This window comes from Oryza brachyantha, chromosome 5 (genome assembly GCF_000231095.2).
Source record: "Oryza brachyantha chromosome 5, ObraRS2, whole genome shotgun sequence".
Classification (NCBI taxonomy): domain Eukaryota; kingdom Viridiplantae; phylum Streptophyta; class Magnoliopsida; order Poales; family Poaceae; genus Oryza; species Oryza brachyantha.
In genome coordinates, this window is record NC_023167.2 from 18,971,806 (window position 1) to 18,983,423 (window position 11,618).

At 45.3% G+C, this 11,618-nt stretch overlaps 2 protein-coding genes and 1 long non-coding RNA gene across 3 annotated transcripts; 1 reads left to right on the forward strand and 2 right to left on the reverse strand.

The window, feature by feature from the left end:
• Nucleotides 1-156: 156 nt before the first annotated feature.
• On the forward strand, nt 157-4,673 carry LOC102709932 (pre-rRNA 2'-O-ribose RNA methyltransferase). Its single transcript, XM_040524176.1, has 11 exons — nt 157-697; nt 945-992; nt 1,082-1,237; nt 1,333-1,379; nt 1,762-1,924; nt 2,023-2,084; nt 2,231-2,414; nt 2,510-2,599; nt 2,915-3,048; nt 3,165-3,297; nt 3,508-4,673. Exons 1-11 carry the CDS (start codon nt 224-226, stop codon nt 4,480-4,482), a joined length of 2,466 nt encoding a protein of 821 aa, XP_040380110.1. The 5' UTR covers nt 157-223; the 3' UTR covers nt 4,483-4,673.
• A 2,246-nt stretch (nt 4,674-6,919) lies between these two features.
• On the reverse strand, nt 6,920-8,007 carry LOC121054451. The gene is made up of 3 exons (XR_005811882.1): nt 7,728-8,007; nt 7,543-7,645; nt 6,920-7,217 (listed from the first exon to the last, which is right to left on the reverse strand). It is a non-coding gene; the product is annotated as an uncharacterized LOC121054451 (long non-coding RNA).
• Nucleotides 8,008-10,287: 2,280 nt separating this feature from the next.
• LOC102701823 (DNA-3-methyladenine glycosylase 1-like) lies at nt 10,288-11,565 on the reverse strand. Its single transcript, XM_006654740.3, has one exon. The coding sequence runs from the start codon at nt 11,561-11,563 to the stop codon at nt 10,703-10,705; it is 861 nt and encodes a 286-aa protein (XP_006654803.2). The 5' UTR covers nt 11,564-11,565; the 3' UTR covers nt 10,288-10,702.
• Between the last annotated feature and the right edge of the window lie 53 nt (nt 11,566-11,618).

The window sequence follows — 11,618 nt, forward strand, 5'->3', positions numbered from 1 at the left end:
GGAGGGGATAAGAGTGAGACGACGACGACGAGGTCATCACGAGACGTCCTCTTCTCTTGGGCCGGCCCGAACCGAGAAGGCCCGGCCCAATAAAACCCACAGCCCGCGACAAAACGACCAAACCGCGCGAGCGAAGGCGAAGCCCCCAAAACCCTAGCTCCCTCCCTCGCTTCGCCCACAGCTGCGGGGGGCTCGTCGGAGGCGGCGGCGGCGGCCGCGAGCAATGGGGAAGACGAAGGGGAAGCAGCGGCAGGATAAGTTCTACCACCTCGCCAAGGAGCAGGGGTACCGGAGCCGCGCGGCCTTCAAGCTGCTCCAGCTCGACGCGCGGTTCCGCTTCCTCCCGACGGCGCGCGCCGTGCTCGACCTGTGCGCCGCTCCCGGGGGATGGGTCCAGGTGGCCGTCAACCACGCGCCCGTGGGGGCCTTCGTCGTCGGCGTCGACCTCGTGCCCATCCGCCCCATCCGCGGCGCGCACTCCCTCACGGAGGACATCACCACCACCAAGTGCCGCGCTGCCGTGCGGAGGCTCATGGACTCCAACGGCGTCGCCGCCTTCGACGTCGTGCTCCACGACGGGTCCCCCAACGTCGGCGGCGCGTGGGCGCAGGAAGCCACCGCGCAGTCGGCTCTCGTCATCGACGCCGTACGCCTCGCCACAATGTTCCTCGCCCCCAAGGGTGCCTTCATCACTAAGGTAATGATATATCCGCAAAACGCTCCTTTTAGGCGTAGCTGTTGCATTGTCGATTAGTGTGCTAGCTTACATTAGTAGAGTTGGGTATGATGTATTTATTTCTCACTGATTTTAAGACATAATACGTTCTATATATATGCGATAAAAGATGTTCTACAGGTTGTTCTGTGTGATAGGCTACTGCAGTTATTATTAGTTCCTGCATTTTATGCAAGCCCTGTAATGAACTGTTCCTTTTCGTCTGCAGGTTTTCAGGTCGCAGGATTACAATGCTATTATGTACTGTCTTAAACAGGTGCGAATTACCAACTTGTTTAATTACATTATTCTATTTCCGATTGTAGATTTGTAGTTTCTTGATGTATGAAATATATCCACATGCAGTTATTTGAGAAGGTCGAGGTCACTAAACCTACGGCTAGTCGTTCTACATCTGCTGAAATTTATATTATCTGTCTGAGATATAAAGCTCCTGCAAAGATTCAACCAGAGCTTCTGGATATAAAGCACTTGTTTAGTGTGGATCCAGATCCTAAAAAGGTTTGTTCAAACATTTATCCTACTTATATTTCTGGTTTCTCATCTTGTCTTGTGTTATCGTCCATGTGATGTTTCCAAGTTTGTGGCTTCTGCAGGTTCGGGATCCTCTCAAACCAGATAGACAGAAGAGGAACCGTGATGGGTATGCCATCCATATTACATCATCTCTTGAACTTTCTGACTGGCTTTGATTCTTTATGTTTTTCTGTCTTGACATGCACTTCAAGAATTCTTTTTTCTCGAATACGCAAGAGAACTGTGTATTATTGCATTACAGAGAACAAGTCAAATATTTACAACACATCCACACACCCAAACACACCGAACTAAAAGGAAACAAAAGCACCAGAAACAGATTTTGGCCTGATTTCCAATCTTCAGCCGTGAAAGCATTACTCTTGACCCTAACTACCAAAATCATATTTTTCTAAGGATTTGTGGCCTTAAATTTCCTCTTGTATGGATGCTCTATAGTTTGGTAGCAATATGGCATTTTGAATTTGTACATCCTACAATTTATGCAGGTATGAAGAAGGAAATACAACCCTGCGAAAAGTTGGTCTGGCTTCAGATTTTATATGGTCTGAGGCCCAAACGCCCCTAGAATTTCTTGGTTCTGTTAATGCAATTTCATTTGATGACCCAGCATCTCTTCCTATCAAGAACCATGAGCTTACTACAGATGAGGTGGTGAACTAATGCCTTTCCTCTGTATGCTCACTGATATATTGTCTTCTATCTTGATTAGTCATAATGATGACTGCCTGCTGTTTTCTGCGTGACAGATAAAAGCTCTTTGTGAGGATTTGTATGTACTGGACAAAAATAGCTTCAAGCATATCTTGAAGTAAGTCCCTTAGCACGTGAGGAGGATATGGTTGCTGTTGTATTTTATTGTGCAGCTCAATCGTATGATTTTAATGATTATATAAGTTGGGATATCCAGAGCTTAGTCTTGCCAATCTCATGAGATTTTATGCATGATTCCGATAGATGGCGGATACGCATAAGGAAAGCACTCTCATCGTCTCAAGTCACTCAAAAGTCTGATGATATTCCAGTGGAAGGCAATGTCAAGGATGACGACCAACTTCTACAGGAAATGGAAGAATTGACGAGTGTCATTGATAGAAAGAAGAAGAGAGAAAAGAAGCGTCAATCAAAGCGCCGTGCAAAGGTATGTCCATCTCGAGATATAAATTTAGCCATGTCCACAATCCACATGGGTTGTTAATTTGAGTATGTGCTAATACACCGGTCTGTTCTTTCCAGGATAAAGCACGCAAAGCAACAGGAATGCAAATAGATGCTACAGGAGACAATTACGGTGATCCTGATTTGTTTTCTATAAGTGCCATCAAGGTGTCATGCCGTTTCTGTAGTCATCCTGTCTCAATGTTCATCTGCATCTGGTTTTTGTGATATTGGAACAATACGCAACATTCATGTTCCTTTTTAGAGTTTTTTCTCTTTTACCAAGCCCTCCATGTGATAAATTTAGTATGCCTTTATTATTATTCAAAAACCGATGATTTTTATTTTTTATGTCATGCTTTCTCAAAGTTACTTCCCAGTATGGGTTATTTTATGCTTGTCTTATTGCCAGTAGCTTGTGCTTGCCTGCCTGGCATATTAGTGATAATGCTTACTTTTATGCTCTGCACCTTTCTTCTGTAGGGTGGAAAAGAACTTCAAGCTATTGAATCGGCTGAGCTTAATGTAGAAGATGACCTTGGAGATAGTGAGAATGAGGGTATTCAAACTCGTGAATCCTCTGATGAGGAAATGGATTCTGACAAAGAACAGGAGAGGTAAAATTTTGAAATAACAACCAGTAGAGCATACAATAAACTGGCCATAAGTTTGAAAAGGTTTTGTAATTTTACTGCAATCCCCAAATGTGTAACATACTTATCTTCCCGACCAGGTATGATGCCCAACTTGAGGAAATGCTTGATGAAGCTTACGAGCGTTATGTAACCAGAAAGGGCGGTGAAGTAAAACAAGAACGTAAGCGTGCAAAGCGAGTAAATCCTGATGCTGATGCGGAATTATTAGAGGTAATCTATGACATGTCACATGGATCTTGTATTAGAATAATGATTCTCTCTCTCTCTCACACACACACACACAACAAAGTATGCAAAGCGTGTGTATGTCTACCCTCTTGCATTTGATGTAGTTAATTATATGCCAATTGACACCCTGTCGTATATAACCAAACCGCATTGGTGGTAATAGATATTATTGTTATGGTCTGAACTTAACAGGGAGGGGAAGATGACGGTGATGATGTTGACATGGATCAAGGTTCTGATGAAGAACAAGCCAAAGAGACTAATCCCCTTCTATTATCCCTAGATGCAGAGAAGCCAACAAAAGAGCAGATAATGGAGCAGTGGTTCAGTCAGGATGTATTCACAGAAGCAGGAACAGGCGTGGCCGAGCAGAGTGATAGTGAAGATGAAAGAGAGCAGTTAACAAGGATTGCAAAAAAGAAGGTGGTTGCCGAAAAGAAGGAAAAGTCTGCTAAAGGAAAGCGCTTGCAACAGGATGATTTTGAGATTGTGCCAGCAGAACCAGTCCGAGCTGAAGATGACTCGTCTTCATCTTCTGATGAGTCAGATGATCCTGACGAGGACCTTGATGATAACACCAAAGCTGAAGTATTAGCCTATGCAAAGAAGATGTTGAGGAAGAAGCAGAGAGAGCAGATACTTGATGATGCTTACAACAAGCACATGTTTGACGACGAAGGTTTACCAAAATGGTTTGCTGAGGATGAGAAGAGGCATAACCAGCCTATGAAGCCTGTAACACGTGAGGAGGTAGCTGCCATGAAGGCTCAGTTCAAGGAGATTGATGCCCGGCCAGCCAAGAAGGTTGCGGAGGCTAAGGCTCGCAAGAAGCGTGTTGCGATGAAGAAGCTGGAAAAGGCGCGCCAAAAGGCAGATGCCATCGCAGATCAAAACGACATAAACGAGCAGTCGAAGAGGAAGATGATCGACCGGATCTACAAGAAGGCAATTCCGAAGAAACCCGAGAAGGAGTACGTTGTCGCGAAGAAGGGTGTTCAGGTGAGGGGTGGCAAAGGGAAGGTACTGGTGGATAAGCGGATGAAGAAGGACAAGAGGGCCAGCAAAGTGAAGGGTGGCAAAGGCAAGGGAGCCAAAGGCAAGGGGAAGAAGGGTGGTGGCCAGAGAGGAGCCACGCGAGGGAAAGCTGCGAGGAAATCACAAAACTGAGTAGCAATAGAGCATTTCTGATGGCCTGTCCCAGTCTGCTCAGCTCAGTAGCTCTACTGCTCAATTTTGTTTACTTACAACATACGCCGAAACGAATTGATATGTACGGAAATTTTTGCAACATGAGTTATCTTGTATTGATGGATTATATATTTTGTGTCGAAAGTTTTGTGATCCTTTCAACTTCACTGATAATCTGTTACACCCAAGTGTACCAGAGCAACCTGTGCATGCACTGCACTGCATCAGCGTCACTGCAGGGTTGGGGAATCAACAAATGCCGGGACGCGTTTCCTTTTCAAGGGAAAAGAAAGAGAGTCGCGAGCGCTTTGCCTTTGAATCCCAGTCCCGGGGCACGGCGATGCAGATTCCCATTCCTCTCCAAGTTGGCGCCGATCGATCAGAGCAGGCGAGGATCGAATCCGAATCCCAAGCTTTGCGCTGCAAAGATTTGGGATCCGGTCGGCGCAGCGACGGCCACTGAGCTGAATCCCAGGCTACTTGAGGATCAAGTGGCTGGCAGGAGTGACGGCTCACAGCTCACAGAATAATACTCCGATTAAAAAAAAGTGTTGTTATAGTTAAATCTTGCTCCACGATTTAAATAGTTTTAATATCATTTATGATACTATTTTTTATTTTTAATATCATTTAAAACGGATGAATTTCTACTACTCCATTTGTTTCAAAATAAATAACTTAGTTTGAGATAAATTAGAACTTAAGTAAAATGACATCCATGCCAATATTAATTACTTCATTGGTGATGGAAAGACATGCTAATATTACCTTGAACGGGTGTAATAATTGTGCATGTCCCCATTTACTATGGTTTCTTTCCTTTTAGTTTTTAAAGTAGTCGTTTATTTTGGAGCAAAGTTTTAGCCAAAAGTACTCGGTGATGATGATGCCTCAGGTGTTTGTTTAATTTGGGGCTAAAAGCATTGGCCAGTTACTGAAGATATCGTAATGCTGATTTAATACTTTGATAAGGAAGAAGTTGACCGTATATTTCAGGCTGGTGCATCTTCTGAAGTTTCAACGTCGGGCAAGGATCAAGAACCAAAACATCTCTATAGATCAAAAGCAGCTAGTACAGGATAATTTATTCTACACCAATATGCCATCTTTTATCTCCCTTTTCATATGAAGGCGGCACTGTAGTCAATCCAGAATCTGCAATTCTGTTTGATGCTAATAAACAAATACAGGCAGAATTCCCAGTTGAATTCTCTCTTTTTTTCCTTGGAAGATAGGTCAGTTGAATTACTTCAACCTTGAAGTTGATGCATGAGAGTGATAAGCACGGTTGGACCAACATAAGAGAGGCAAACAAGAACTCAAGACTGCAAATCCAAAATCTGCAGAAATTCTTCCAGAATGCATGAAAGAAGCTTGCACAGCATGTCGTCTCACTCACTAGCCGGCGCCCAGCACCTCCCAGAAAGCATTTGCTCGGATGGTTCAAAATATCAGAGGGAATCCTGCATCTTTTCGATGGCTTTATGCAGATATGATTCCCAGGGAGAGATCTCCGATGGCCCCGGTCCATGCTGCAGGAATCAAAGATGCTGCTTGCACTTGCTGCTCCAAATGGTCATTTGCATCCGATGGACCAGGATCCTACACGACAGTTCATCAGGAGAAATGGCAGAGGTTTAGACAAGTCAATCAGAGCCAAATCAGATCTTCATTACAGGAAAAAAAAAATACACCAATACGATGCGAATTCCATGACCCTACGAGCAACGGCAAGCCAGGAACAAGATGGCATGTCGTCAAATTACTTTCCAGGGTCATTGGAGATGGAAAAGATACACGCATTGATATATATTCCTACGGTCCCCAGGGGTATTTTCCGCTTCACTGGCTGCTTATCTTCCTTTGGAATATGTTCTTTGGATAGCAGTACAGTGGATGACTGGCCGGGATCCCGCGAAACGCGTCGATTGTAAAGAATGGATGTTCTTAGCCCACATCCTAACTATATTCTCCACGAATTATATGTCCAAATAATGCATCTAGAGCAATTTCCTCTTCTAATATACAAGAGCTTCTTATGAACCACAGATTATAAACATGGCATCATTTTGAGAGAGCTTTGTGAAGTGAATTCATAGACTACCAGCCAGCCTATCATATCAGATCGCTGGTATTTGAGATCCTTAAACAAAAAAAAAGAATAAAAAAAGAACAGTGAACAGGGGTTGGTTTGCGCACCTTTGCAGTTCTGACCTCTGAAGAAGCAGCACACCTTCGGCGCACCTTGCAGGGCATAGGCAAAGCCTATTGGTTGATGCTCACACGTTACGAGCTCTCTGCTCTGCAGCCTGCATCGATCAACCTGCACTGCACCGTGTCAGGCTGATGGCTGACACATCAGCCTTCACAGAGATGCTTCATTCGTGATGTCAGCAGCACCCATGGATTCCATGCTACCACGCCAGCATTTTGTATGAAATGACATAACCATGATTTAGGGGGTAGGGTTTGTCACTGAACGTAATGTTCAGAATCATATGAGGACAAGATGGCATGCATATTTTACACGGACCATAGAACAGATGCAGCACTGTAGTCCCCCATCTTCCAAGGCCATGGCAACAGCCTACAGGTGGTAGTGGCAACTACTAGGTCCAGGGGTGGTGCTCAGGAAGCCTTGGTTTGGCACATATTCTTCCAATCTTTCATGCATGCATGGGGCATGCCTGTAGCCCAGATCAAGCCAACTTCAGCTGCACAAAAGGTTAGGCTAAATTGTTTGCAGAAAGCTGTCACTGTGCACAAAACAAAAGTTAAATACTGGAATTAGGCTAAGCTAGCTAGGTAGGCATGTGTGCTTAATGCTGCCTGCTACTTAGAGGGGAGACAAGCAAGATATACAAGATCACTGAACGCTTCACAGGTTTCTACTTGGAGAGCAAGGCCAGCTACTTGCTTAGCAGGAAGGAATTCATGGCAAGGACGCATGTATCCAGAGCACTGTGTGTGGTCTCAGCAGCATGATAAATCAGATACGCGATAAATCTTGATGGATCCATAGATTCGTTGCCAGTTTACCTTGATGTTACAGTCCATTAGATTTTCTCGTTTTCATCTTTCTGACGCCGTTTTTGGTTCACCTTTGCTTCAGTGCTCCAGTTCGAGCTCGCATAGGACAAAACTGGAGAATGGAAGCTTGATCAGAAAACAAGCCATACATAGGAATTTATATCTCACTTTATCACTGGTAGATTCACCTTTACCTTCCATGAATATAAACATGCGGGCGCGTGCTCAGCACAAGGTATTGCTTTGTCTTCTTCTCAGAAAGTGTAAGCGCATTAGGCATTCACTATGCTAATGCTTGGGAGATAATTTGACAAAATGGCACATCCAAGCTATGTTGCTGTCGAAAGAGTCACTCCATGCGATGAGTGTATGCTGCAAAGTGATGTACAGTTGTTAGCTCTGGCTCTGCATGCCTCGATGGCTGGAACGCACGGATCTGATAGAAGTAGTTGCATGCAAAAACAAAACCATCGGCGTTTGTCAGTATAAGGATTCAGACATCGGGTGACCAGCTAAATGCCAGGTCAGCTCCTTCTCAGCTGAGTGACACATGCTGCAGCTCCAGAATATTTATAGAAGCTGTAATTTTTACAAGAAGCTCACTATTTTTTCAATCAAAGTTACCAGGCAACCGTTATCAACTAATGTAATGTAGATTTTCTATCACACGCTGTCTGTGTCCCTTTGCTCCAAAATCTGCGAACCTTATTCTCCTCGGCCATCTTTAATCCTCAACCATTATTCCAGAACAGCTTACAGCTCATACACACAACGGTACTCCAGGCCCCAGGCCCTATAAATAGCTGACCTTGCAGCACTGAATGAACAAACCATCAGAGCTTCTGAAAGAGAATAAAAACAACCAGCGCTAAGACACACCAGAAGTTCTTACCATTAGCACTGTGAGTAGTTCAGTGTCTTCCAAGATCACACCTGAAGATGTCTGGGTCTCGCAGCTCCTCCCCCAACTCAAACTCCAACTCCAACTCAAACTGGAGCCAGAAGGAGAACAAGATGTTCGAGGAGGCGCTCGCCTACTACGGCGAGGGCACACCCAACCGGTGGGACAAGGTGTCCAGCGCCATGGGAGGCAGCAAGTCGGCCGAGGAGGTGCGCTGCCACTACGAAGACCTCGTCGACGACGTCAACATGATCGAGTCCGGGCGTGTGCAGTACCCTAAGTACAAGACGCAGGGATTCTGGACCTGAGGTAAAAAAAGCCCATGCATGCCTAAGCTGCAAAAACATAAGATTCCTTGTTTCTAATAAGTTTTCAGAATTTTCAATTGAGTATAAGATTAGTGTCACTGATTATTTAAAACTTCCTAAATACAATGATGAAGAAAAGGCGATGTATATATGGCTGTTCTGTAGATGGTTTAACTTGAACAGACAACATGCATGGTTTAGTATTTTATATTGTTTCACCATGCATGACTGATATCATAAGCATTCTATGTGACAAACCGCTGTCATCCTGTCACTTAGACGTGACAAAGAGTAATTAATGAGTGTCTTTGTACTATGAGCCTACTATGACGCCCACTAATCACGTGGGATCTAATCCTAGAACTATCAGAATAATACCTTCCAAAAGAAATGCTTTGGTCTTAAGAGAGCACAGTCCATCACCTCGTGCTTCCAGCTTACAGCCGACAAGCATTTCTCATAGAGCCATAGTCCTTTATAAGTCACAGCTAAGTGCCAAAAGGTTAATCTCCTCATCTCCCATGCTTTTTGAGAGGGTGCTGGTGGGTATGCTTTGGGTGGGTTCTTGTTTTTGTTGTTTTGTTTTTCTTTTTGAGTTGGCAATTATGCATACGCAGTACTTTACAAATATAAAAAACAGCTGCTTGCAAGCTAGAGTTTGCAGTGAGATTAACATAAGTACATCTAAGAAGGTAAAAAGGGCAAAAGTACATGGTCCATTTTGCCAGCCTCTGTTGAGTTCCAAACTCTTTCCGTACCAATTAGCCTAACTTCATGTCTAGTTGAACAAAGCAACCAAAAAGAAAGAAAGAAAGAAAGGAGCAGGTCTGTCATATCAAGCATGCATAAACAATAGTGCACTGCATAAAGTTTGGAGCTTTGATAAACTTACAGTATTTTTTTTTTCCTTTCTCAGGATGAAGCATGGGAAGCCCCAATAGACAGTATGACAGAAGACGAAGTTGTATAAACTAGATCCCTAAGGCAGGCTTGTTCTAGGAGGAACCAAAGTAATCCAGCATTGGTTAGAGAATAAAGGAAGAAAGGTGTGTGTATGTATATAGTATTAGCTTATGAGCAAGATTAAGTCTCCATGCTGCTGTAGATTATCGTCTACATTCGTCAACTGCATGTATTCATTAACACCCTGAACTAAATCACTGTGATGTAAACTCATGTGTTTGTCCAAGTATAAAATGTTATGTTTGATTGTATTCTGTTGCCTTCAATAACAAAGTTATCTGGACGCTGTTCCATCTGAGGTTCTAAACTTTAGAAGGATGAAAAAACACAGAATCCTTGCCAACACTGCTCCCTTTTTAAAATGTCGTTCTCTAAAAAAGATAAGTCACTGAATTGTCTTCAAGAACCACAGAAAGAACCTAATGCCAGAATCATCTACATTTAAGCCCACCAATGCTCACTATTAAGAATCATTCGTTACTGAATGATAGAATCAATAACAGTAGATACAAATTCACAATACTCTAGATTGATTCTGAAACAAACATTTTCGAAAACATTATTTTCAAATTTCTGCTGACTGTAAATACAACTACTATAATGAGCGAACAAGGGTTTACATCCACTGACCTTTGAAGACAACGATATCACATATATTTCTGACCACAAAACTCTCATCTTGTTCACAAGTATCAGGACTTCAGGAGACGGCAATATCAACATCATTTATAATTTGTAACACAAAACTGGCTTTCTTAACAAATTATCAGGTCAGGATGCATTTCAACTATGTTGCTCATATCAAACAGAAGTTTCATTCAGTTCGAACTTATTCAGAATTTCAACTGCAACTTTGCAAGAACAATAGCGTGAGCATAGTCACACAGCATTACACTAATCCGGGTAGGATTTACCACGCTGTCATCTAAATTTGACAGCGTGGGGACAACAAAATAGAGACGACTATGACATAATACATGATAAATTACATACCTAGCTACTCGACAGCAATGGCATTGCCCTTTGCCTTTTTGGCTGCAGCGCCCTTGCTCTGCATGAGGCGCCACATGTACCACGCTCCGACCGACCGGTACGGCCTCCATCGCTCGCACAGCGCCGCCATCTCCTCCGGCTTGGGCAGAGCCGGCAGCTTGTACAGCTCCTGCACGCCCTTGCGCACGCCGAGGTCGCCGGATGGCAGCACATCGGGGCGGTGCAGCGAGAAGATCATGAACATGTGGACCGTCCACTCGCCGACGCCCTTCACCTTGGTGAGCTCCGCGAGGAGCGCCGCTTCGTCCATTGCGGCCACGGCGGAGTCGGAGAGCTCCCCGGCCGCGAACCTGCCGGCGAGGTCCTGGAGATAGGCCGCCTTGCGGGCAGAGACGCCAATGGCGCGGAGGTCGGCGGCGGAGAGGGCGAGCACCGAGGCGGGATTGACCACCGCAGCGTCGGTGCCAGCGGCGGCAGAGGGGAGGAGGGCGAGGAAGCGGGCGTAGATTGCGGCGGCGGCGGAGGGAGCGAGCTGCTGGTGGAGGATGGAGTGCGCGAGGGAGTGGAAGGCGGGGAGGGAAGGAGATGAGATGAAGGTGGGGGCGCTGGTGGAGGCGATTACCGCGGATAGGAGCGGGTCGGCGGAGTGGAGGTGGGAGAGCGCCGCCGCGAGCTCCCCCGGCGAGGACAGTGCCGGCAGCACGGGCGGGAGCGGCGATGGTACGGGTGTAGTGGCGAGAGGCTTCGCCTTGGCGGACGTGCTCTTGACGATTTTGCGGGAGCGGAAGGAGATCTTCCCGGTGGCGGTGGCCACCGCGCCGGCGGCGGAGGGGCGAGGCGTCGCCGCCGCTCTGGTCTTGACCATTGCGAAGGGTGGTTGGTGTTGGAGAGATGGCGTGGTGGACTTCTGGACCGTGGAG

Bases quoted from the DNA above. Each gene is read 5' to 3' on its own strand.
- LOC102709932 (XM_040524176.1), top strand. From the start codon at position 224: ATGGGGAAGACGAAGGGGAAGCAGCGGCAGGATAAGTTCTACCACCTC. The intron at 1,925-2,022 runs GTGGTGAACTAA...TCTGCGTGACAG, and splicing joins ATGAGCTTACTACAGATGAG to ATAAAAGCTCTTTGTGAGGA. The intron at 2,600-2,914 runs GTGTCATGCCGT...TTTCTTCTGTAG, and splicing joins TTTCTATAAGTGCCATCAAG to GGTGGAAAAGAACTTCAAGC.
- LOC102701823 (XM_006654740.3), bottom strand. From the start codon at position 11,563: ATGGTCAAGACCAGAGCGGCGGCGACGCCTCGCCCCTCCGCCGCCGGC.